This window comes from Leptopilina boulardi, unplaced genomic scaffold (assembly GCF_019393585.1).
Source record: "Leptopilina boulardi isolate dan_hultmark-lab unplaced genomic scaffold, ZJU_Lbou_2.1 LbouV2_48, whole genome shotgun sequence".
NCBI classification, from domain to species: Eukaryota; Metazoa; Arthropoda; class Insecta; order Hymenoptera; family Figitidae; genus Leptopilina; species Leptopilina boulardi.
In genome coordinates, this window is record NW_026137992.1 from 1,516,991 (window position 1) to 1,539,626 (window position 22,636).

The window sequence follows — 22,636 nt, forward strand, 5'->3', positions numbered from 1 at the left end:
ATAAAAAATAAAAATGAAATTTTATACTAGTTTTAAATTTGCCGCCATTGTCAAAAACAGCAGACAATAAATATTTATCACCTGTCAAATCAGTTAATTGTCACAATTAAAAAAACAAGAATTTACATAATGTTGTGCTTTAATAATTAAACAACTTGTTCAATATAATGTTAAATAAGAATAATAATAAAGGATAATGGTGATTTAAATGAAAACATTTGAACCAACGAAAAAACTCCAATCCTAACCTAAATATTTTGCAGTATTTTTGGGTTTTTTTTTAAAAATAATTGATAAAAAAAAACGCAAAAAAATGGCAAGTTCTCAGGAAGTATTAGAAGGTTTTTTATGTCCAATTTGTATGACTGATCTAAATACTCCGCAGCAATTGACAAAACATTTTGAAGAATTCCACAATGAAGACACTGAAATTTTAAAATCTCTCAAAGGTATTTTTCATTATTTTTCCTGACCTTTGTTGGTTTTCTAAATATATTAATATTCATTTTTATTTCAGATCTCTTTGGCAAAGCAAAGAAAAAGATTTTAAAACAAAACGAATCAGCAGAAACTTATAATGGTCCAATTTTGACAGATAATCAAAAATTTAAACAAGAAATTGATTGGGGAGAACAAGAAATTGGTATGTATTATTTCTGTTTTTAAATATTTAATTCACTTTCAAAAATAAATGGGAAGTGGATTCTTTGAAATTAAAATATATTTCTATTTTAGGTTTTATTACTGACCATACACAATATTTTAAGGAAATAAGGAACATAAGATTGGAAAGATATTCTTCTGAAACTAACAAACTACTCATAAGATTGGACAAATTGTTAAACAATTTACCCTCTGATCCTAGTGACAGAAGAGGTTTTAAATTATTTTCTTTTATAAAATTTATATTTAAATTCATTTTATTCTCATTTTAATAGTAATTGAAAATTTTTTTAGCTCATGAACGTGCAATTGTTCCATGGATTGATGAGAAAGATGTAAAATTATGTCCAACTTGTGCTCGAAGTTTTCACATGGCAAGACGAAAACATCACTGTAGATTGTGTGGTGCTATAATGTGTCACGATTGCACTGCATTTCTTTCAATAATAGAAGCTCGTATGTTTTTTTTTTATTGTATTTACAATTAATATCATTAATCCAACTTTCTAATTAATTTAAATTATACAATTAAATAATTTATAAATTTTCACCATTTAAGGAAGAATGACTAGTCCAGCTTCGATACAAGACGATTCTGCTCTATCACCTGTGTCTCCGGATAAATCTATAAGTGGACGTTTTGTACAAACGAGTCTTGGTTTAACGAAATTAGTAAGATCACCTTCTAGTTCAAGCTTAAATAATGTTTTGTCATTAATAAGCGATTCCTCTAGTAATGAACACAATTTTCGATTATGTGAACATTGTAACAATCTTCTTGATGCACGAGAAAAGCTAAAGGCAAGACAATTCGACAAGCCTATTATTTATCCACTTTATGAGAAAATGCGAACCTACATGACAGAAGCAAAACGTCATATTGAAATGTATAATAAAATGTGGCAATCATTAAGGTAAGGATTTTTATCAAATTTAAAATAAAAATTTACTCTTTCAGAGAAAAACTAATTAATTTTTTCATTTTAGTGAAGGTGAAACAACTTATGAATTACGTGATGCACAAGTTTTACGAATGAAAATAGCAAAAATTGGAGAGAATATAGACTTGATTAGTAAAAAAATGTTGGTTATGGGTTTAAACGATAATAATGATGCACAACAACAACAGGAACGAAGACTTCGTGAAATGGTTCGAACGTCAACTGTGATTTTTGTCAAGGATCAATTAGTTGGCATGCCAAGTTTACCATCAGAAGATGAGTATGCTGAATTAAAGGAAAAGAGACAGCAAAGAATCGATTCTAGAATTGCGTATGAGTTACAATTAGAAATTGAAAAAGAACAAAGACAAAAGCGTAAAGATTTACAAAAGGATGTTTGGAATTCTCAAACTGATTCTCCCAAGACAAATCAGGTTTTATATTTTTCTATCTAATTTTTTTTTTTAACAAATTAAAATTTTTTTCAATATGTTATTAAAATAAACACAAATTATTTCAGTTAATTATGGATAAATCGAAAGGTTGGGGACCTTCAGGTGCTGCGATAATGATTTCGTCAAATAAAGCAAATATGGATCCAATTATAGAACAAATGAGTAATTTAAAAGCTTATATAAAGCAAGCAAGAGATGATTGTAAATATGATGAAGTTGCAACGTTAGAAAGTAATTTAAAAGAACTTCAAAGCGCTTATTTCGATATGCAACAAAAAAGCAATGACACCTAGTCATTTAAAAGTCAACATTTATTTACTAGTTTTATTAAAATATGTATATCTAATATAGTATAATATAATTTAGATTATACAAAATTGAATATAAATTTTATATATTACAAACATTTATAGTTTCAAAAAGAGGATTTATAAAGTATGTATACAAAATTATTGATTTACTAGTTATTCGACTGAATATAAAAAGAATTTGTCAATTTAAAAAAAAAAATTTTATTCTAAAAATTGTAATTTTTAAATTTATCGAAATCGTAAACGGACTGTGCCCTTTGAGTACATAAGTACCTATATAATAAGATGCAATACATGAATTAAAAATATTTTTAAATTGAAAAAATTTTCTTCATTAATTTTGCTTAATTATTAATATATCGTCGTTGACTGACTAGTTAATCATTCTTACTGTATATAAAATGCAATGTGATTCAATAATAAATTTATAAAAAATATATATTTGTATTTAATTTTACAATATTAAAATTGAAAACTTACATTATTTTTATCACATTTTAGGAAGGAATCTCCAAAAATAATTTTTTTATAATTAAGATAATTTGAGAGTTGAGTTTTTAATTTCATTGAGAATTATAATCCAAAAATAAACATGGATTTATTTATTGCTTGATAAAATTACTTATCGAGTCATTTCATTAATAAAAAGACATTTTTACCTAAATGTCATGGATGTCAAGAACTTTGATTGTTTATACATCAATTGAATCGGAATTTAATCCACTTGTGAAAGAAGATTTTTCACCCTCGGAGATAACACTAAAATTACTAGAGCTCACTTCGTTGAGACATGCTGGCAGTTGAGAAACTCCTTCATTTTGAATTGATAAAGATTCTTTACATACTTTGATAATTCCCTCTACATTATTACTCTGAAAATTAAAATTAAATTAGATTTTCTGTTAAAATTTAATTCTTTATTTTAACAGCGATTGAAAATTAAAATTAATTTCTTGTTTTCCTTACTTTATCATTCGATAGTTGTTCAGATTCTGAGACTTCACTAAAATTACTAAGACTCATTTCGTTTAGAAAGGTAGGAAGTTGTGGGACTATTTCATTTATCCTTGAAGATGATGGTTTATTTCTTACATCTCTGCACTGTAAATAAATGAATGAATAAATTCATATAAAATTGTAGTCATAAAATAATGATATTAAAAAATAGAAATTGAAAACATACATTTTCCAATTCATTTTGTGGTAAATTATCAGCACTACTGAATGCAATTAAGTCTTGCGATGTGGAAGTAAAGTTTTCTTCAAGAAAACGAGGTAATGTTGGTTTAATTTCACATTTATTTAAAACCTCGCGTGGTTCATCGTTAACCATTTTTGACTCTACATTTTGAACCACTTCACTTAAATTACCAAAACTTTCATTTTCAAGAAAGGCAGGAATTTTATAAGCTTCACCATTTCCTGTATAATTAACCTTTAAATTTTAAAAATTATTATTTTATTTCAGTAAAATTAGTATCAGTAAAATTAAATTAAAAATAACATTTTGTATTAATATAATAAGGTAATATTAATTTATCAATACCTTTTGTGATTTTTTAACGTTCTGAGATGTACCAGGAAGAGTAATTACTCTGGATTCTGTTTCAACTATTTCTGATGGTATTTCATTAATGGAACCTTCACTGAAATTACTAAAACTCTTTTCTTCAAGAAATGCAGGAATTGGCACAACTACTTTTCTTTCTTCTTCTACCACAGGAAGATTTCCGCCTTTATTTAAATTACTATTTTCTACATGCACATCCACTTTGATTGATGAATTTTTCGTTATGTCACTTTCCTGTAAGCCATAACATTTTTTTATTTTAAAAATATCTGAAAAATAATTTAAAGTTACGAACTAGTTTCTAAATTTCATATGAGTGAAAACTTTTGTTCTTACACTATCTAGATCCAAGCGCGGAATCTCAATTCTTGCTGCTGGTCCTTCATTAGGTCTTTCTGTTCTACCCACTATTTTCAAAAAAAAAAAAAAAAGTGATACAAAATATTGAAAAAAGTCACATAAAAACAAAAATTATAGTAAAATAAAAAATTCATTACTATTTAAAATATTCATTGACACATAATCAGCGGCTCTGAATAATTGTGCTTTCTTAAGAAGTTCTAACAGAATTTTCAAAGTTGGTCTTCTTCTGCCCATTGTACTCCATTCTTCAAGAAATATTTCTGCACATCCTCTTTTTTGTTGTCGAGAAGCTTGTTCAATAAGGCTTTAAAATAATAATACTCAGTTTTCATAAAAATGACAATATTGTTACGATACTCACATAAGATGATCCATGCCAAATTTATATTCATCAGAATTCTCCATAGATATCATAAACATAAATTTTTTCCAATCATCATCCACGGTATTTAATAACCATGCTAATTTGTAAATATGCAGCGGTTGTAGTTTTCGAATTTCAGTGTTTAAATTTACTGGTTGACTACTGCTTGGTAGCATTTTGTAAAATTTATTTATGAAATTTAAAAAAAAAATTAATAAAAACTAATTTTAGCAACCTGTTACAACTGTCAACAAAGTTTTCTGGTACCACGTGATGACCACGTGATTTTAGATCTAGAAAGTGCTGCCACTACGGAAAAACATCAAACTTTTTTTTGTTTACATCAACGCATGGTAAGGGGAGATTTAATATTAGTCAATTTTCTTACTTTTTAGCTTCTTATAATTAAAAATACAACAAATAAAATTCTTTTCTCTTTTATTTATAAATTAAAAATATAAATTGTAGTTTCAAATTGATTAACAATAGTTCATTAATATTAATATTTCAATTATTTAATTCTTAATCGTGTAATTTAAAACTATTTTTTGAGCTTGGAAGTAATCACGTGATCAAAATAAAAACGCGCGGCTTAACCTAGATTAACCTGGATTATCACAAACACACAAACAGTGATCGAATTGTAAAAGAAGTGTTGTTATATTTTTTGTTTATTACTATGTTTTTTTATGAGTTTATAAAGAACCCATTTTTTTGCCGAATTATGACTACCTAGAGGTGGGAATATGTTTATTCTTCAAATTGAAGTGATATACAATTATTTGATGAAGGAATCTAGAACTTCTATTGTCTGCTAACCTCAAAATCTAAAATGGTTTGTTATATTATTTTTTGTTTACAAATAGTTAACTTGACTTAACATTTTTTTTTTTTTTTTTTTAAACTAGTAGATTTAGTTTATTTTTGATTTGGCAAGTATAAAAATACAAAAACAAGACAAAATAAAAAACGAATTATAATCTCAATTTTTTGTTATAAAATTAAAATTTTAATTTACAGATAAGATCCTTAGCTCCAAGTCAGAGAGGTAAGCGACCTTTACTTTCGGAAATTTGCAATGAGCTGCCATTTGTTAAACCTGCAACAGTTATAGTACAAAAGGAAAAACGAAGTAGAAAAACAAAGGAAGTAGTTATTAAAGAACTTAAACCATTACTTCTTACTGATCAAGATGTTCATGCTACACAAGAAGTTATTTCTGAACATGTAAGTCAATTATTTTTAATAAATCCAAAATTATTCGTTTTTTAATCTTTTTTTTTTTTAATTTAAAGGAACTCAACGTTCGAAAACTTCTCAGTAAACCATTTAAAATTCCAATTCCCGGCTATGAACTCTCAGGACGTTCACTTGGATTTCGATTATCTGGTCCGAGAAGAGCTTTACATGATCCTGATGAGGGGAATGCTTTGGTCGTTTATGTTCCACCTGAAATATCCGAACACGATAAAATAAAAATCGATGCGTAAGTTTTCCCTTTTCATTAATTAAATTTCTTATTTTTAAAGAAAAATTTTTTTTTTTTTTAGAAATAAACAATTGGTACATGTAGTAGTGGATCCTTTATTGTGTAATATTTTGCGACCACATCAAAGAGAAGGAGTGAAATTTATGTACGAATGTGTCACTGGAGTACGTATAGAAGATGCTTACGGATGTATAATGGCTGATGAAATGGGTCTTGGTAAAACATTACAGTGTATAACACTTTTATGGACTCTTTTAAAACAAGGTAATTTACTAATTCTTTAGAATTTTAATTTTATATTCAACAATTTGAATTTTAATTTAGGACCTGAAGCTAAGCCATTGATTGAAAAAGCTATAATAGTAGCTCCAAGTTCTTTAGTGAAAAATTGGTACAACGAAATTTTTAAATGGTTGAACAATAGAGTGAAACCTCTTGCAATTGATGGTGGCAGTAAGAATGACATAGATGTAAAACTTCGAGGATTTATGAAAACATATGGACGAAGATGCGCTAATCCAATTCTCATTATTAGTTATGAAACATTTCGTTTACACGCTCATGTGTTACATGAAGATGAAGTTGGTCTTGTTCTTTGTGATGAAGGACATCGGCTTAAAAATTGTGAGAATCAAACATATCAAGCGCTAATGGGTTTAAAGGCAAAACGTCGAGTACTTCTCAGTGGGACACCAATTCAAAATGATTTACTCGAATATTTCTCACTTATTCAGTTTGTTAATCAAGGATTACTTGGAACTGCTCAGGTAAAATTGCTTAAATCTAAATTGCAAAAAAGGGTCTCGTTTCGCTACGGTAAAAAAAAATTTTTCAACTGATTTCAGGAATTTAGAAAAAAATTCGAAAATCCAATTCTACGTGGTCAAGATGCAATGGCAAGTGATAAAGAACGTCAACTCGCTCAGGAGAGATTGACAGAATTAGTAACAGTTGTAAATAAGTGTCTTATCAGACGAACTAGTGCCTTGCTTTCCAAATATTTACCATTGAAACATGAATTGGTTGTTTGTATAAAAATGAGCGATTTACAGAATCAGCTTTACAAGAACTTTATCAAAAGTGATAGTATTAAAAAATCAATGCAAGGTAATTTGTTAATTGTTAATTAATACAGTTTTCAATAGTTATTATTCAAATTTTATTCTTTTAGAAAAAGAAAACGTGAAAGAAGGAAAAAGCATCACTGCCTTGTCTGCGATAACACTTTTAAAAAAATTGTGCAATCATCCCGATTTGGTTTATGAGAAAATTAAAGAGAACTCTGAGGGATTTGAAGGCGCTTCAAAATTACTGCCAAGTAATTATAGTACAAAGTAAGCAAATATTCAGTATTAAATTTTATTTTTTTTACTAAAAAACAAATAATTTATATTTTCTTTCAGGGAAGTACAGCCTGAATTATCAGGTAAGCTGATGGTGCTAGATTGCCTTTTGGCTTCAATTAAATCAACAACCAATGATAAAATTGTCCTTGTATCCAACTACACTCAAACTTTGGATCTTTTTGAAAAATTGTCCCATAAACGAGGTTATCGCTATGTGAGATTGGACGGTTCAATGACAATTAAAAAACGTGCCAAAATTGTCGAGTCGTTTAATGATCCCAACAGTTCGGAATTTATCTTCATGTTAAGTTCGAAAGCAGGTGGTTGTGGTTTAAATTTAATCGGTGCAAATCGTCTTGTGATGTTCGATCCAGACTGGAATCCGGCGAACGATGATCAAGCAATGGCCCGAGTTTGGAGAGACGGACAAAAAAAACCCTGTTTCGTTTATCGTTTCCTTTGCGTGAGTTTCTTATCTAAACAAACCTTTTTTTTATATTTTTTTCAAAATATAAGTATGATATTCATTAATTTCTTTCTTTCCTAGACTGGAACAATTGAAGAGAAGATTTTCCAACGGCAGGCTCACAAGAAAGCATTGAGTTCGACTGTTGTTGATCAGGACGAAGATGTCGCGCGACACTTCACACTTAGCGATTTAAGAGATTTATTTAGATTAGAAGAAAATACAATTTCTGATACTCATTCCAAGTAAGTGGCAAATTTTCTTATATTAAATTAAAAATGAATTTAATTAATTAATTAATTTTAAAAAGGTTTAAATGCAAGAGATGTGTGAATGGAGTGGAAGTAAAAGGACCTCCGGAAAAATCTGACTGCACATCTGATTTATCGGATTGGAGGCATTCACATAGTCCAAGGCATTTACCAGATATATCTCTTCGACAATGTTGGTCCAGTGGCATTTCCTTTGTCTTTCATCATCGTTCACATGAACAAGTCACTACGTGACTGGTATGTTTTTTTCTCCTTCTAATTCTAAGAAAAAGATTGAAATTTATGTTTTCTAAATATTATTTATTATCGAAAAAAAGTACGAGGTATGTTTATGGTTTAATGAAAGAGATTCATTTTTTTGCATATAATAAAATTGTTTATTCTTCAGCCTATGTTTAATCTACAGTTACGTTTATTTAATTTAATAAATTAAAAGGAACAAATTCAAAATCTAATTTCTTTCAATTTTGATAAATAATTTGTTTTGCGGTTCTTCATTAACTTTACCTCAACGTAGAAAAATTCAATAATTGTATTTCGTTATTATAATATATATATATTTTTTTTGTTCAAAATCTTAATTGTGAACTACCATAATTCTATTCTTTATATTAAATAACAAAATCCAGATAATTTTCAAGTTTCTTTTAAAGTTTTTTTGTACACAAAATATGATTTTTCTTTGCCCAAATGTGGATTAAGGATATTTTTCTTGATCGTTTTATTCATTGTAAGGATTTGTACAATATTGATGATATTGCTTGTATCATTTATAATATTAATATTAATGTGATTTATCGATTTATTTTCATTATCAGTTGGTTTACTTTTTTGTAATTGAAAATTTACTTTTCTTACAACATTAGTCTCAGTTTTATTTTTACTCTTTTCATTGTTTAAAGTTGTTTTATTTTCATCTCGTGGAATTAATTCATAGTTAATATTATCGTTATCTTTAATTGGCTCTTCTAAATTTCCAATTATTAAAAACATTTTCGCAAATTTTTCTGGAATTTCAACAAACTCTACATTCCATTTTTTATTAAATTTTCCTATTTCAGTACTTCTTCTGCAATTGAGAAAAAATTATTTGAAAATATTTTTTTAACAAGATAAAATAATACTTACATACTTGTTATTGAAATGCAAACAAGAATTTTAATTTGAAATTTCATTCTTAATTGTAGTGATTTAAGAAGTGGTTTGAAGACTTATATAAATATAGATCAAAGTTGAACGACTTCTAAGAACAAGAAATTAGTTCTTCATAAATAATAATCGTTGAATTTTTTTTTTAATGCAATTTACAAGAACTAATGTGCAATAGTTTAAGCGTTTGCACTGAATGTTTTTTCAAAAGATGTAATCTTTGTACATAGTTGATAACTTGATATTGCAATTAAACCAAAAAATGTATTATTACAATTTTTCGATATTCTTTTTATTTTTATTTTTAGATTTTCTGTAAATTTACACTTATTTTTATATTTTTTATGACATAGTTTTAAATTCTTGTACGTTTTTCTTTTTCGTTATCTAGACCTCTGACTTAATGTTTTCATTTTCTCACTGAATTGTTAATTACCATATTATAGTGACGCAGTTATCGCATTCAAATGCCTTTTTGGCCTGACACTTATTTTGTATAAATTGTTTCTTACGAAAGTCAGAAATTTAGTTTTAAAACTTTTTTCAATATTGAAATTAAATTTTTCGAAAATTTATTTATAAAATTTATTTTAATGATTTTTAATCAATAATAATTTATAATTGATTTTAAAATTAAAGAAATTTGAAATTATTAAAATTTCAATTTGAAAGTAATAATTTTATTTAATAAAAAATTCTTCTCATAAGTTTCAGCATTTATTTGAATCACATCTGCTTCATAGAAAATGTCACGCAAACGCATATCCGTATGCGCAAAGGCAAATCGAGTATCCGGAAGCTGTTTTTTAATCGATATGAAAACTTATGAATTTTTGAAAGTTTACTACTCAATAATAACTATACCTAACGTAAAGTTGATGCTGAAATTCTATAGACGCATAATACTTTCTCTATTGTCAAACATCGGAAATTCAATAATTATACTTTTTAAATTTCTATATATAAAAAATCGATTTGCAAACTGCAAAAAAAATTTTACTATTATTAAAAACTCTAATAAAAATTATAATTCATTAATATTTGTAATTATATTATAATTATATAGTAAAATCTTTGAAATTTAACGGGAAGTAAATTACTATTCAAATAACTGTACTTTTGCACACTGACCTCTCTCTCTCTCTCTCTCTCTCTCTCTCTCTCTCTCTCTCTCTCTCTCTCTCTCTCTCTCTCTCTCTCTCTCTCTCTCTCTCTCTCTCTCTCTCTCTCTCTCTCTCTCTCTCTCTCTCTCTCTCTCTCTCTCTCTCTCTCTCTCTCTCTCTCTCTCTCTCTCTCTCTCTCTCTCTCTCTCTCTCTCTCTCTCTCTCTCTCTCTCTCTTCTCTCTCTCTCTCTCTCTCCTCTCTCTCTCTCTCTCTCTCTCTCTCTCTCTCTCTCTCTCTCTCTCTCTCTCTCTCTCTCTCTCTCTCTCTCTCTCTCTCTCTCTCTCTCTCTCTCTCTCTCTCTCTCTCTCTCTCTCTCTCTCTCTCTCTCTCTCTCTCTCTCTCTCTCTCTCTCTCTCTCTCTCTCTCTCTCTCTCTCTCTCTCTCTCTCTCTCTCTCTCTCTCTCTCTCTCTCTCTCTCTCTCTCTCTCTCTCTCTCTCTCTCTCTCTCTCTCTCTCTCTCTCTCTCTCTCTCTCTCTCTCTCTCTCTCTCTCTCTCTCTCTCTCTCTCTCTCTCTCTCTCTCTCTCTCTCTCTCTCTCTCTCTCTCTCTCTCTCTCTCTCTCTCTCTCTCTCTCTCTCTCTCTCTCTCTCTCTCTCTCTCTCTCTCTCTCTCTCTCTCTCTCTCTCTCTCTCTCTCTCTCTCTCTCTCTCTCTCTCTCTCTCTCTCTCTCTCTCTCTCTCTTGTGCTGGAAAACGTGCGAAAGTAACTCAAAATTTATTTACTCATTTCAGTGATTAATTATAAACAAATGTTTAAATATTTATTAAAAATTTTATAAAAATTATATTGTGCATATTTAATTTAAAACAAATATTTTTCACTAAAAAAATTGATGTCCTATATTTTTATTTGAAAATTTTCAATATAGTTTTCATTAACAAAAATTATCTCCGGTTATTCAACTTCCGGATTCCATTCATGTATAGTAGAAGGAGAATTGAAAGTGACCCCTCACTTTAACAACTACTCTTTTAATAATTAAAAATTTGTTTTTAAAAAACGTGTTTTATTTTTAATTAATCATTGAATCCTTGTAAATTAACTGTCTAAAAATTATATTTTCATAATATTGTTTGAAAATTTCGGTATATCTAATTATAAAATAATTAGATAAAATTATCTTTCCCTTGTAATGAGGTATGACCTGGAAATATTGTTCATATAAAAATAACTATTATTAAATAAAGGCCACGCAGTAAAAGCGATGTTGTTTTTGAAATAAAAAAAAAAAATATTAATTTAAATAAAAATTAATAATAATGATTTTTAATGTAAAATAAAATATTTTACATTCAGGTATGTAAAATAAATAATAATTTACGAAATCAGTGACCTACTAATAACCAACAAGTTTAACGATCAGAAAATAAAGACAAAGACAATATAGGTACTTGTTTCTTTTCTAGCCCAATGTTTTTTCCATGTATGATACATTTCATCATTAGCCAATGAACGTTAGGTATTGTGGAGTTGAGTTGCGTTCAGCGATTTTTCAGGAATTCAGAAAGCGCTCATTTTTTCTTGTTGGAGCGGGGGAAGGGTTGGGCTGGGCACAGGAGTGGTTAGAAAGAGGGATCAAAGCTTCGGATGCCATTGCATTGAGAGAAGGGGTTGACAATTTCAAGTGGGGGATATCACGTGTTCAAAATGTTGTATTCCAATTGGTTGAAATCGAGTGTTCCTCTATCCCTTGTGACCTGGAGAGGAACTCTCCTCGCGTTGTTCGACCGTTTGCTCAGAATAGTTCCAGATGTGGCCATGTATAGTTAACTTTTCAAGTTCCGCTAATTCATTCAACAAATTTTTTTTATATAATTACTGCTGACATTGTAAAATTCGCTCTACCTGCCGATCGTATTCTTCGCTACCTGTGGCATTGATCGCCCATGTATCAATTGATCATCGAAAAAACAACGCAAAAGCACTGATTTTGCCACTACAAATTTACGACACACGACACTCCGCGGCAAGCTCGCTATATATTAACTTTTTTTGCTGAAAATCAAAAAAAAAAAAAAAAGAAAAAAAAGAAACGTGCATTTTTTTACGAGTTAACGACGGATCAATAGCGAGCCATTTTTTTTAATTAGTCTTTCTCTTTTGTCCGGTAAATTCAAGTTTTGCAGCTCTGAAGAAAGGTTTTTTCTTGTGGAATTCGAAGGCTGACGCATAAACACATATACGTATACACACGCACACAAACAATTTTGTTTGTGTGGGCGTCTTCACATACATATGTATGCACTAACCTTACCTTGAATTGATACACACAGACACATACAAGCTTTAACAAAGACGCCATTTTCTTCGTGATCATCAAGCATAAACGACTGTCGACAAATCAACAGACTAACGCTCTTTCTTTTACATACTTGCATTGATTTACACAGATACATTTATTGCAAAGATAAACTTACATAGAAAACCGGATGTATTCGGTATTTGACACGTCAGCTCGCATGACGCGTTGTTGAGAAAAACGCTACGCCATTTTCCAAAATTGACTAGTACATTTTGTGTATTAAATTTCCATTTCTTTTTTGGAAAAAAAAAGAGAAGAGCTCTAAAAACAAATTATAAGGGAAAGAAAAAAAAATAGCTCGTATTGCCGTCGATAATTCAAGATAAATTAATTAATCAATTTTTTATATTAGAAAACAAACGCGATTTCTGTGTAGAGCTATATATAGCTTATTTTATTCATGTCAGAGTCAAATGATTTCACAAAGAAAAAGCCGTCGAGTGTTGCTTCAATCGATCGAATGATCATCAACAGTTCGTAGTGGCACATGGTAAACTCGATCGATCTCCGATCGGGAAACAATGGCTCTAGAGAGTGTTTCCGCGGCCGAGACTCTAATCCAAAGGTTTGCCTCATTTTTTATTCATCAAAATGAACTCGGACTATACTGCTCCGTATAAATTATGTTCGTGCTCCTCTAATGCCCCGAACGCCTTCTCTAAAGTAGAATTTATCTTCACTGATGGGAAAAGGCAAAATCGACTTTCATTCAATTTTTTTTTTTTTTTTTTTTTTTTTTTTTATTTATGTAAAGACCGATCGAAAGGGAAACAGTCTTTGAGACCTTTTTCAATCGGTCATTACGAATTCTAATTTTTCATTTTCATATTTTGTATAATTTATTTTAAACTCCTGTTTATTAATTTTTATATTTTTGCAAAATTGATTTTTATAATAAATCGGCTAATTTAATTTTAGCTGATTTATTTTTAAAATCGATTATTAGTATTGGCTGCAGAAAGAAGTTAAAGCGACAATAACAAGTGGTGGGGGGGAAAAAAAAAGTTGAGAGCGAGGAACACGCAATTTGTTACGCAATTGAAATTGCGCGACGTTGTTTGGTTCCTTTTTTTTTGATATTGTTTCTAGTCTAGATTGTCAGGAGATTAAAACGAAAAATTCAAATGACGTAAGATATATTGATTTTTTTTTTTTAGTGGAATTCGTATTTGTTCACAGTAGGGGTGTTGGGGGAGCGATAAGAAATACATACAAGAAAAAAAAATAAAACGTGTTTATCTGTGTAAATTTATACAGATGTACACGTTTTTATATATAAACACTAACACTCTAAAAAACGAAATACATGTTATTGATGCCGATTGAAAATTCATTGAAGAATATGAAATGTGTGGTTGCTATTGCAATAACAAGGCTTTTTTATCGATGAGGATATGATAATGATTATGATGATTATGCTAATGTTCCTGATAAACGGTAAGAGAATTTTTCATTAATTTATTTGGGAGGTGAAAATTACTCCCGCTTCTCTAAAAGAATTAGGATTTTTTTTTATTTATTTTTTTTTTTTATAATTGCGATTGAAAATGATGCTGTGCGCTTTTTTGGGTTCTTTCCAAAGAGGTCGAATGTTGTAAGTACGTTGAGAAACGTCCTTCGAACCTCCAGCTAGCATCTGCTCTGATATAAGAGCCGTCGCATTCAAATATTATTATGCCTCTTTAGACAGGTTGTTGACTTTATTTCATTCAAAAGTATTTAGATGTAAGTGGGTCGTTACAATAATTTATAGTAATAAATATATTTCATAATGAGGCATTCAAAATATAAAACGATATCTCAATCATGTATTTAAAAATTCAAAGAGGAAACAAAAAATTTCTATTTAAAAAAAATTGTGATAGTGTCAATTATTTTTTAAAGCTGAAAATTTATGAAAATAAATGATTTAATGCTTCATTTTAGTGTCAAAAAAAAAAAAAAAAATTAATCTTTAACCAAGTTTGCTTATTTTTTACTAACGAAATAATTTACAATATTTATTATATGCCGTTAGTTTTACTAAAAAAGAAATTTATTTTTTATTTAATCATTTTGTAACATTTGTTATATTGTTAAGAATTAAAATAATTTTTTGTACAAATTGTTTAAAATATAGAAAATTTTATTAGAAATCAAAACAAAATTGAAAGTACTAAATTGATTGTTCGTTTTTATTTTGAAGTTTCATATATATATGCACTGAATGTTTAATTTGGTTCATATATCGATCGATGTGGGAAGTAAATTTGTGCAAGAGGATAAGGTCAACATATTTTAAAATGGTAGTAAATGTGAATCCCTCTATGACTTCTAAAAGAATGATAAATCTGCACCTGTTTTAATTTTAATTTTTTATTTTTATCAATTTCTTTTTCAAAATTTATCAATCATTTCCAATGTCAATTGCAATTTTTTTTTTTTTTTTTTTTGTTTTTTGAAAAAATATTTTTAATACCAAAAGTTTTTTTTAACAAAAAGAATTAATATTTTTAAAATAAAACTTGTCTCGAACGATACTAATTTTTATTTAATGAAGAAAAAAACAAATGAATAAAGATTGGATTAAGAAAATCGTTGTCAGTCTAGTTTTAATGAAATGTAGACTATTTATAGAAAAAGAAAAGAAAAAAAAATTTTTCTCAATTAAATATAAGCTTATTTTTAAGACAGTTTTTATTATCAAATTGAACGAGGCAATTGATAATATTATCTTATTACCAGTTATTGCTAATAATTCGTAAATTGTTTTTTCACGAGAATTTCAAATATTTAATACAATAACCAACAAAGTTATAAAAAAAAAAAAAAAAAAAAACTATGTGAGTTTAGGAACTAGGCATAATTATCAAATTGTTAATATCCTAAATTGAAATATAAAGTAGTTTTTAGTTAAAACGGAGATACAAATCTAAAAAGAAAATAGTTAGGAATTTTTTTCGATATACATACTTTTTTAGTGTAGTCAGAAAAATTGCAAAGCATACCACACAATTTCAGGAATTTAAAATATTTTACTATTTGTAAAATCAATAAATTAGGAAAATGATGATTTGATGATTTTTAGGACTCCCGACAATGATAATGATGATTTAGAAGATGGAGAGATTCCTTCAGATGAAGATGACGATGAAGTTGTACCGCTTCCAACACCAGCTCCAACGCCAAAACCAGAACCAGTGGTGTCTTCAAAATCATCAAAAACGAAAGAGGAATCCTCATCAAAAAATAAAAGTAACGATAGCAAAAGTAGCAGGAGCAAAAAACAATCTTCTCAAAGATCAGGAAGTAGTGATAGATCAAGTAAATTTAACAAAGGCCCAACTGAAGATTGGGCTGGAGATGTTGAAAAAGCAATAAAAGCAGCTTTAGATAAAGATAAATCCAAACATCAAGAAAGCAATTCCAAATCTAGTAGAAGTAGTAGAAGTAAAAGTAGAAAACGATCAAGAGATGATAAAGAAGAAGAACGAGTAAAAGAACAAAAAGTGGGTTTTATTAATTATTTATTTTTTGGTTGCGATTATAATGATTATTTTATTATTTTTATTATTTTACAATTATTATTTTTAATATTACAATATTATATTTTAGAGGAGAAAAGTAAGCGACGAAGAAAATGGAAATGAAGATGATGATGAGATGCTTTTCGTACGAGGTGCTTCTCCCGTTAGGAAAGGATCTCACGAAAATTCATCGCCGTTGAGAAGAAACAACGATCATGACAATTACGACAGTAGTTCCGACTATGACGATCGTTCCAGTCGACATCGAGACAGTGATAATAAACGTAATTCCCGAGGTAAATTAAGAAATTTATTTTTCAATTAAGAATCAATTTTTTAATTATTATTTTTTTATTTAGGACGTCGAGGTGGAAAGAACGAGCGCGGTGGCAAAAACAAAGGACGAAGCCAGGTGCGAAATGAGCGCAACGGCCGGAGGAATCAATCAAACAACGATCACAATCAAGATCCTGATGCAATTTGTTCCTACTACATGCAGGGAAAATGTCATCGGGGTGACGACTGTCCGTACTCGCACAATGCGCTGCCTCCAAGGAAAATGGAGTTGTGTAAATTTTATCTCATGGATTGTTGTGCTAAAAGGGATAAATGTCTTTATATGCATCATGACTTTCCATGCAAATTCTTTCATACAGGGTTGAAGTGTGGCCAAGGAGAGAACTGCAAGTTCTCTCATCAGCCCTTGAACGAGCAGGTAATTTAATAACAAAAAAAAAAAACATCTAAAAAAAAATTAAAACAAAAAATTTAATTGTCTTTTTTTCCAGGTGAAGAACATTCTACTCAAACATTTGGAGACAGCACCAAAAGAAATTTTAGGCAACTTCCCAAGACTGAGCAGAGACGGTGCTTTAACGATGATCAACAATACGGAGAAGAATTTGGCCCAAGGACAAGAAGGAAGTCAAAAGATTCCCAGTCTTTTTGAATTGAATATCACGAATCGTGATGAAAAAGAAGAAGGTTTGTTATATTTTTTCTGTACTTTTGTTGGATCTAATTTTTATTTTTTTTAATAATAAAAAAATATTTTAGAAACAAAAGAAGAATCTGTGCCACAAAAGACGACGGCGACAACTACAACAACGACAACAACGACGACGACAACAACATCAAAAGAAAGAAAATCATCGGGAAAAAAGACTCGATGGGGTTCAGATGAGGATCGTGTTCCTTATGAACAAATAATGCTTTTGCAATCAGCCAATCAACTTGGAATGGAATTTTCCAATGCTGCTTTAGATTTAGCCGTACAAGATCAACGTCAACAATTGCCTGCACCGCAAAATACAGTTTCAATGGATTTTTATAGTGAAATAAGTCAAAGTGACTCAAGTAAATTGAATGCAAAGGAAGATTTTACAAAAGATGTGGAAGAAGATGAAATTCGAGCACAGGTAATTGGAATTAAAAAATTGTTTTTTTTTTCTTTATCTATATTTTGTTTAATATTCTGTTTATTTACAGTCAAAGGGAAAAAGTTCTACAAATTCAGAAACTCCAAAAGATGTTGATTTACGACAAATGCTTACAGCATCGTCCAAACCTCGTGTTGTGAGTATAGCCGACGAGATAGCAAATATTACTCAGTCGAAAATAGATGAAGACAGCGAAGAAGAAGAATCAAATCTTGTTATTGAAATGCCAATGGAGGAAGATGAGCCTGAGAAGGAAAAGGATTTGACCCAATCAGAAGGTAAATTTTTCAAATTAACATTTATTATTTTACACTGAAAAACCATCGCTTTTTTTATATATCTAAAAGTCAATTCAGAAATTAAAGAAAGTAATTTTTCAGAATCGCGAGCAGTTGAAACTCAAATTGAGAGTGAAAAGCCATCATCACCAAAATTACAATCACAAAATATGCCACCGAATCTTCCGAAAAAAGCTCAGGAATTATTTGCGAGAATACAACAACAACAGCGAGAGGCATTGGACAGTTTTAAAAATCTCGAGAATGAAGAAGAAGAAAATCAAGACGATTGGTATTCCGATGACGATGACGATAAAGATGATTCCGGTAGTTTGACAATCGATGTCAACAACGAGGAAGATCAAGAAATGGAAGAAAAGACAAAAGTCGAAGAAAAAAGTCCTCCACCATCGAATATACCTCAACCAGCGCCTTTTGTTGATAAACTTGGCGATTTAAGTAAAATTGATATCAGTGCCGAAGTATCAAAACTATTGTCTTCCCTAAAAGCAAATAGTAACACAAATTCACCAACGTCAACAAATTCCACAGCAAACGTTGACAATGCCGACACTAAAGTGAAATGCGAAGAAAATTTGCCAACCGTAAAAGAATTAGATACGAATCATGATGAAAGTGCAAGCTTTAGTCCCGCATCATCGCCAATTTCTCATTCCCAAACTTCTTCCGTTCCTTCCCGAGATCCACGAATGTTACGAGATCCAAGAGAGACGAGAGATCCCAGAGAGTCACGTGATCCAAGACAACGCAGGGAAGAACAAAAATCAGTAACCGTTAAACACGATCCAAGATCACATAAATTAGAAACAAGTATATACAGTTCGGGAATAACTTCAATGGACACTCCAATGGACACTGATCTTCGAGCACGACCCGATCAAGATCATCGAAGAAAGGACATGGATCTAAGGCAATGTTTCTCTGAATTTGGCGACACTGATCTCCGTCTAGTCGGTGGTAACTATACAAATTCATCAATGAAATCCGACGTTGATCTTCGTCAAATGTTACCCCTACCATTTAAACCCGTTCCAACGCATGTACCGTGCACTGAAATTGACGGTAGCATCGCATCACATCCACCAATTGTCTACAAAGTTCACGTTATCGATATTCCACGTCCCGATTACACTGGTTTGAAATTAAGTAAAAACGATCCACAAGTGAGAATTGATCCACGTTTAAAAAAAATCTTCCGAATATCATTGAACGACATTGCCGATTCGCCAATGTCACCGCCACCAATAAAATTCGACACACCAAAATCACCGCCACAAATACGAATGGATCCAAGGCGCAAGGCACTCGAACCACAATCTTCCCAAGGAATGAATGCTTCCCTTCCTCCACATCATCAGGGACTTCCGGAAATGAATATGAACATGGGACCATACATGCAACCACCAGCGATGCAAAATATGCCACCAATGATGATGGGTCCCAATATGAATTCAATGATGGGCGGACCAATGGGTTCAAACATGCCAATGATGGGTCACAATATGGGACACAACATGGGCCCAAATATGGGACCCAATATGGGTCACAATATGGGGCCAAACATGGGTTCAAATATGGGTCCCAATATGGGCTCAAACATGGGTCCAAATATGGGACAAAACATGGGTCCGAATATGGGACAAAATATGGGTCCGAATATGGGACCAAATATGGGTTCCAATATGGGTCCAAACATGGGACAAAATATGAACTCAAACATGGGTCCTAATATGAATTCAAACATGGGTCCCAACATGAATTCAAACATGGGTCCTAATATGAATTCAAACATGGGTCCGAATATGGGTCCCAATATGAATTCAAATATGGGTCCTAATATGGGCTCAAACATGGGTCCCAATATGGGCTCAAATATGGGTCCAAATATGGGACAGAATCAAATGAATTTTGATCCACGTTTCAATTCGCAAAGAAATAATGGCGTTGGATTATTAGGCCCTGGTCCAATGAATTATAATGATAATGGACCGAATTTTGATGGTGGCTATTCGAATGGAAATTTCAATAATTTTGGTCCTGGACCCGGTGATATGAGGAATTTTGGACCAAATTCAGATGGACCTAATTTTGGAAATGGAGGCGATTGGAATTCAAATCAAAATCAAAACAGAAGGGGCGGAAGAGTTCGTCGAAGAAATAGAAATAAAAATGGGCCTTCAATGAATCGATCACCCTCGTAGGAATTGGTGAATGAAAATTATTAATACTTTTCTATGATCCTTAATTATAAAAAAAAAGAATGAGTTCTTTAGTGTCCTAAATTTTGTTTTACTGTTATAATTCGCAGGAAACGAAAATATTTTATAGATTGCTTTGCAAATTACTTTCTAATGACTCAGTTTATTATTCGCATAATATTATTTAAAAAGTAAATTATTTTATAAGCAATCTTTTTTTTTGGACACTGAAGTTGCGATGAATGAAAATAGATTAAAATTATAGAGCAGAGCTGAGTTTTTCTAAAGGGGTTGGGGAGGTGGGGAATATTTGAACAATTTTGAAACTTGAATAACAAATAGAAATTTTTAGATTTTGAATAAACTTTTTTATTTTTTCTTTGTAAAAAAGTTATTTCTTATAATGAAATAAATAATTGTGAAATACGATTTTTATTAAAAAAAAAAAAAAAAAAAAGATGAACTCAGCCCTGATTTTTCTCGAATTACTGTGTTAATTGTTGCGACAGAATCGAGAAATAAGTAAGTCAATACTTATTATAAAATTTGATCATTTATCATGATGAAAAATTGTTGTCATATAGTTGCGATTATTATTATTATTATATTATTATGTTATACAATGTATATAAAAATGTACATTTAGGAGACGATAGGGAATAAAATATTTGAAGGATAAAAATGACAATTCCTCCGGATTAAGAGTGCATAATTACAAGTAAATCGAAAATTTCTAAATTTGCTTCGACTTTATTTTTTTACGTCTTCCGTGTACATAGTACATACATACATAAATTGCGTTTAATTTATAAGATGTACATACGTTATTAATGCAAAATATATTTGTCTACTTATGAAGTCTGATTTGATAAATATAGAAAAAAAAAAAAAAAAAATTATGGACTTGAGATATTGTTACTTCGACTACCTCAGTGATAGATCAACAGTCCCGACAAAAAAAAAAAAAAAATACAAAAATTGTTCTTAAGATTCGTCGTTCGATTCAATCAATTTTTTACTCTTATAAAAACTGAAAACTTATTTATTATTCAATTTTTTGTTTACAAGTTATATTTAAGATATTTTTGGTTTTATTTTAATTTTTGTGAATATGAATTATTTAGATTGTGTAAATTTCAAGGAATTCGAAAACATTCCGATTTTGTTTAAAAGGTATTCACAATTTTTTTTTTTGTATGCAATTTAATCGGACTTAAAAAGTAAATAAATGATTTACCTGATTGTAGTTAAAGAAATATATGGATTCCTTTATTTTATTGATTTAAACTTTAAAAAATTGTCCTTGTATAATGAAGGTATTAAAACTCAAACTTTTGAGTCATCTTCTGATAAATTTGATTTGCAAAAAAAAATTTCATTTTGCATTTGAAATAAATGCAGATTATTTTGTTTTTAAATAAATTATGAGATATTTAACAGAGGATGAGTCGATCCACTTAAAATTAAATTCTAATGCGTTACCGCTGATAAAGGTTCTGCACGTATCGTGGCAAGATCTAGTCTTGCGTCCATTTCCTCGTCTAATTCACCAACTATTGCACTGTAAAAATATGAATTACTAATTATATTAAGATATCTAAAAAAAATATTTTAGATAAATACCTAAAAAAAAAAAGGTTTAGATCTCATTGAAATAAATTTTTTATACTTACACATTATCACCTCTAATTATATGTAATCCTAAAACAACTTGATCAACGCCTCGAGTTGTACTGTAAACTCTTTCATGTGATTCATCCAAAATTAAATTAATCGTTTGATCGAATCCTTTTAACGTGCCCTAAAATATTTATTTAAATTTCAAATTATGAAACTGACAGATGTAAACATATATGAGTTTATTTATGTTGATTGATTTATATAAATTTCAATTAAACTTAACATTAAATTAAATATTAGACATTTAAATAATTTGCAGATAATATTTTCCAATAATTTATATTAATAAATATTTACTTACAATGAAATTCCGACCATCATACGTTATAATAGAAACAGTATCTAAAAACTAATATAGGAAAAATACATGACATACATAGTTGATTTTTGAAAATAATTTAAATTCTTAAAAAAGGATACGATTCACAAAGCTTTCTAAGCTACTGGCCATTATAATTTTTAATCTTCTTAATAAATATTTATTATTGAAATTAAGCGTTTTATAGACGTTATTTTATAATTTTAGGTTATGTAAAAACGCGCAAGTGAAAACAAATATAGTTCACTTCTCTGCTGATAGAGGGCAATTTAATCGTTTTGCGCGAAAATTCAAAATATTTTCAGGAAAATATGGTTTGAGAATGTTAAATTAAAATGGT

General features: G+C 29.7%; 6 protein-coding genes across 8 annotated transcripts; 3 read left to right on the forward strand and 3 right to left on the reverse strand.

Moving 5' to 3' along the window:
* Positions 1-51: 51 nt before the first annotated feature.
* On the forward strand, positions 52-2,686 carry LOC127289577 (rabenosyn-5). The gene is made up of 7 exons (XM_051317574.1): positions 52-449; positions 518-643; positions 736-876; positions 958-1,119; positions 1,223-1,577; positions 1,651-2,038; positions 2,125-2,686. The coding sequence occupies exons 1-7, from the start codon at positions 314-316 to the stop codon at positions 2,350-2,352; spliced, it is 1,536 nt and encodes a 511-aa protein (XP_051173531.1). The 5' UTR covers positions 52-313; the 3' UTR covers positions 2,353-2,686.
* Positions 2,687-2,782: 96 nt separating this feature from the next.
* LOC127289578 (protein Tube) lies at positions 2,783-4,942 on the reverse strand. The gene is made up of 7 exons (XM_051317575.1): positions 4,665-4,942; positions 4,438-4,607; positions 4,277-4,347; positions 3,917-4,174; positions 3,554-3,805; positions 3,337-3,471; positions 2,783-3,242 (listed from the first exon to the last, which is right to left on the reverse strand). The coding sequence occupies exons 1-7, from the start codon at positions 4,841-4,843 to the stop codon at positions 3,063-3,065; spliced, it is 1,245 nt and encodes a 414-aa protein (XP_051173532.1). The 5' UTR covers positions 4,844-4,942; the 3' UTR covers positions 2,783-3,062.
* Positions 4,943-5,262: 320 nt separating this feature from the next.
* On the forward strand, positions 5,263-8,627 carry LOC127289636 (DNA repair and recombination protein RAD54-like). The gene is made up of 10 exons (XM_051317705.1): positions 5,263-5,502; positions 5,688-5,894; positions 5,963-6,153; positions 6,218-6,420; positions 6,481-6,923; positions 7,002-7,263; positions 7,328-7,490; positions 7,560-7,965; positions 8,050-8,213; positions 8,279-8,627. The coding sequence occupies exons 1-10, from the start codon at positions 5,500-5,502 to the stop codon at positions 8,472-8,474; spliced, it is 2,238 nt and encodes a 745-aa protein (XP_051173662.1). The 5' UTR covers positions 5,263-5,499; the 3' UTR covers positions 8,475-8,627.
* On the forward strand, positions 8,383-20,890 carry LOC127289635 (protein suppressor of sable). Of its 3 annotated transcripts, none has more exons than XM_051317703.1 (8): positions 8,383-8,477; positions 15,923-16,343; positions 16,450-16,657; positions 16,721-17,076; positions 17,150-17,345; positions 17,418-17,779; positions 17,850-18,078; positions 18,181-20,890. In XM_051317703.1, exons 1-8 carry the CDS (start codon positions 8,455-8,457, stop codon positions 20,298-20,300), a joined length of 3,915 nt encoding a protein of 1,304 aa, XP_051173660.1. In that variant the 5' UTR covers positions 8,383-8,454; the 3' UTR covers positions 20,301-20,890. The 3 variants fall into 3 exon arrangements, with proteins under 3 accessions (XP_051173660.1, XP_051173659.1, XP_051173661.1); XM_051317702.1 differs by lacking the exon at positions 8,383-8,477 and adding an exon at positions 12,523-13,420; XM_051317704.1 differs by lacking the exon at positions 8,383-8,477 and adding an exon at positions 13,866-13,984.
* Positions 8,772-9,793, reverse strand: LOC127289638 (uncharacterized). Its single transcript, XM_051317709.1, has 2 exons — positions 9,369-9,793; positions 8,772-9,309 (listed from the first exon to the last, which is right to left on the reverse strand). Exons 1-2 carry the CDS (start codon positions 9,413-9,415, stop codon positions 8,877-8,879), a joined length of 480 nt encoding a protein of 159 aa, XP_051173666.1. The 5' UTR covers positions 9,416-9,793; the 3' UTR covers positions 8,772-8,876.
* Positions 20,891-21,538: 648 nt separating the features above from the next.
* On the reverse strand, positions 21,539-22,558 carry LOC127289639 (U6 snRNA-associated Sm-like protein LSm8). Its single transcript, XM_051317710.1, has 4 exons — positions 22,398-22,558; positions 22,279-22,319; positions 21,971-22,098; positions 21,539-21,858 (listed from the first exon to the last, which is right to left on the reverse strand). The coding sequence occupies exons 1-4, from the start codon at positions 22,426-22,428 to the stop codon at positions 21,768-21,770; spliced, it is 291 nt and encodes a 96-aa protein (XP_051173667.1). The 5' UTR covers positions 22,429-22,558; the 3' UTR covers positions 21,539-21,767.
* Positions 22,559-22,636: the final 78 nt, after the last annotated feature.

Coding starts and splice junctions, on each gene's coding strand:
- LOC127289577 (XM_051317574.1), top strand. CDS start 314: ATGGCAAGTTCTCAGGAAGTATTAGAAGGTTTTTTATGTCCAATTTGT. Junction 877..957: donor TGATCCTAGTGACAGAAGAG/GTTTTAAATTAT, acceptor AAATTTTTTTAG/CTCATGAACGTGCAATTGTT. Junction 1,578..1,650: donor AAAATGTGGCAATCATTAAG/GTAAGGATTTTT, acceptor TTTTCATTTTAG/TGAAGGTGAAACAACTTATG.
- LOC127289578 (XM_051317575.1), bottom strand. CDS start 4,843: ATGCTACCAAGCAGTAGTCAACCAGTAAATTTAAACACTGAAATTCGA. Junction 4,608..4,664: donor TTTGGCATGGATCATCTTAT/GTGAGTATCGTA, acceptor ATTATTTTAAAG/CCTTATTGAACAAGCTTCTC. Junction 3,806..3,916: donor ACGTTAAAAAATCACAAAAG/GTATTGATAAAT, acceptor TAAAATTTAAAG/GTTAATTATACAGGAAATGG.
- LOC127289636 (XM_051317705.1), top strand. Junction 6,421..6,480: donor ATGGACTCTTTTAAAACAAG/GTAATTTACTAA, acceptor ATTTTAATTTAG/GACCTGAAGCTAAGCCATTG. Junction 7,491..7,559: donor CCAAGTAATTATAGTACAAA/GTAAGCAAATAT, acceptor ATTTTCTTTCAG/GGAAGTACAGCCTGAATTAT.
- LOC127289638 (XM_051317709.1), bottom strand. CDS start 9,415: ATGAAATTTCAAATTAAAATTCTTGTTTGCATTTCAATAACAAGTAT. Junction 9,310..9,368: donor TGCATTTCAATAACAAGTAT/GTAAGTATTATT, acceptor TCTCAATTGCAG/AAGAAGTACTGAAATAGGAA.
- LOC127289635 (XM_051317702.1), top strand. CDS start 13,377: ATGGCTCTAGAGAGTGTTTCCGCGGCCGAGACTCTAATCCAAAG. Junction 17,077..17,149: donor ATCAGCCCTTGAACGAGCAG/GTAATTTAATAA, acceptor CTTTTTTTCCAG/GTGAAGAACATTCTACTCAA. Junction 18,079..18,180: donor GGATTTGACCCAATCAGAAG/GTAAATTTTTCA, acceptor GTAATTTTTCAG/AATCGCGAGCAGTTGAAACT.
- LOC127289639 (XM_051317710.1), bottom strand. CDS start 22,428: ATGGCCAGTAGCTTAGAAAGCTTTGTGAATC. Junction 22,320..22,397: donor CTTAGAAAGCTTTGTGAATC/GTATCCTTTTTT, acceptor ATTAGTTTTTAG/ATACTGTTTCTATTATAACG. Junction 21,859..21,970: donor ATAATTAGAGGTGATAATGT/GTAAGTATAAAA, acceptor ATATTTTTACAG/TGCAATAGTTGGTGAATTAG.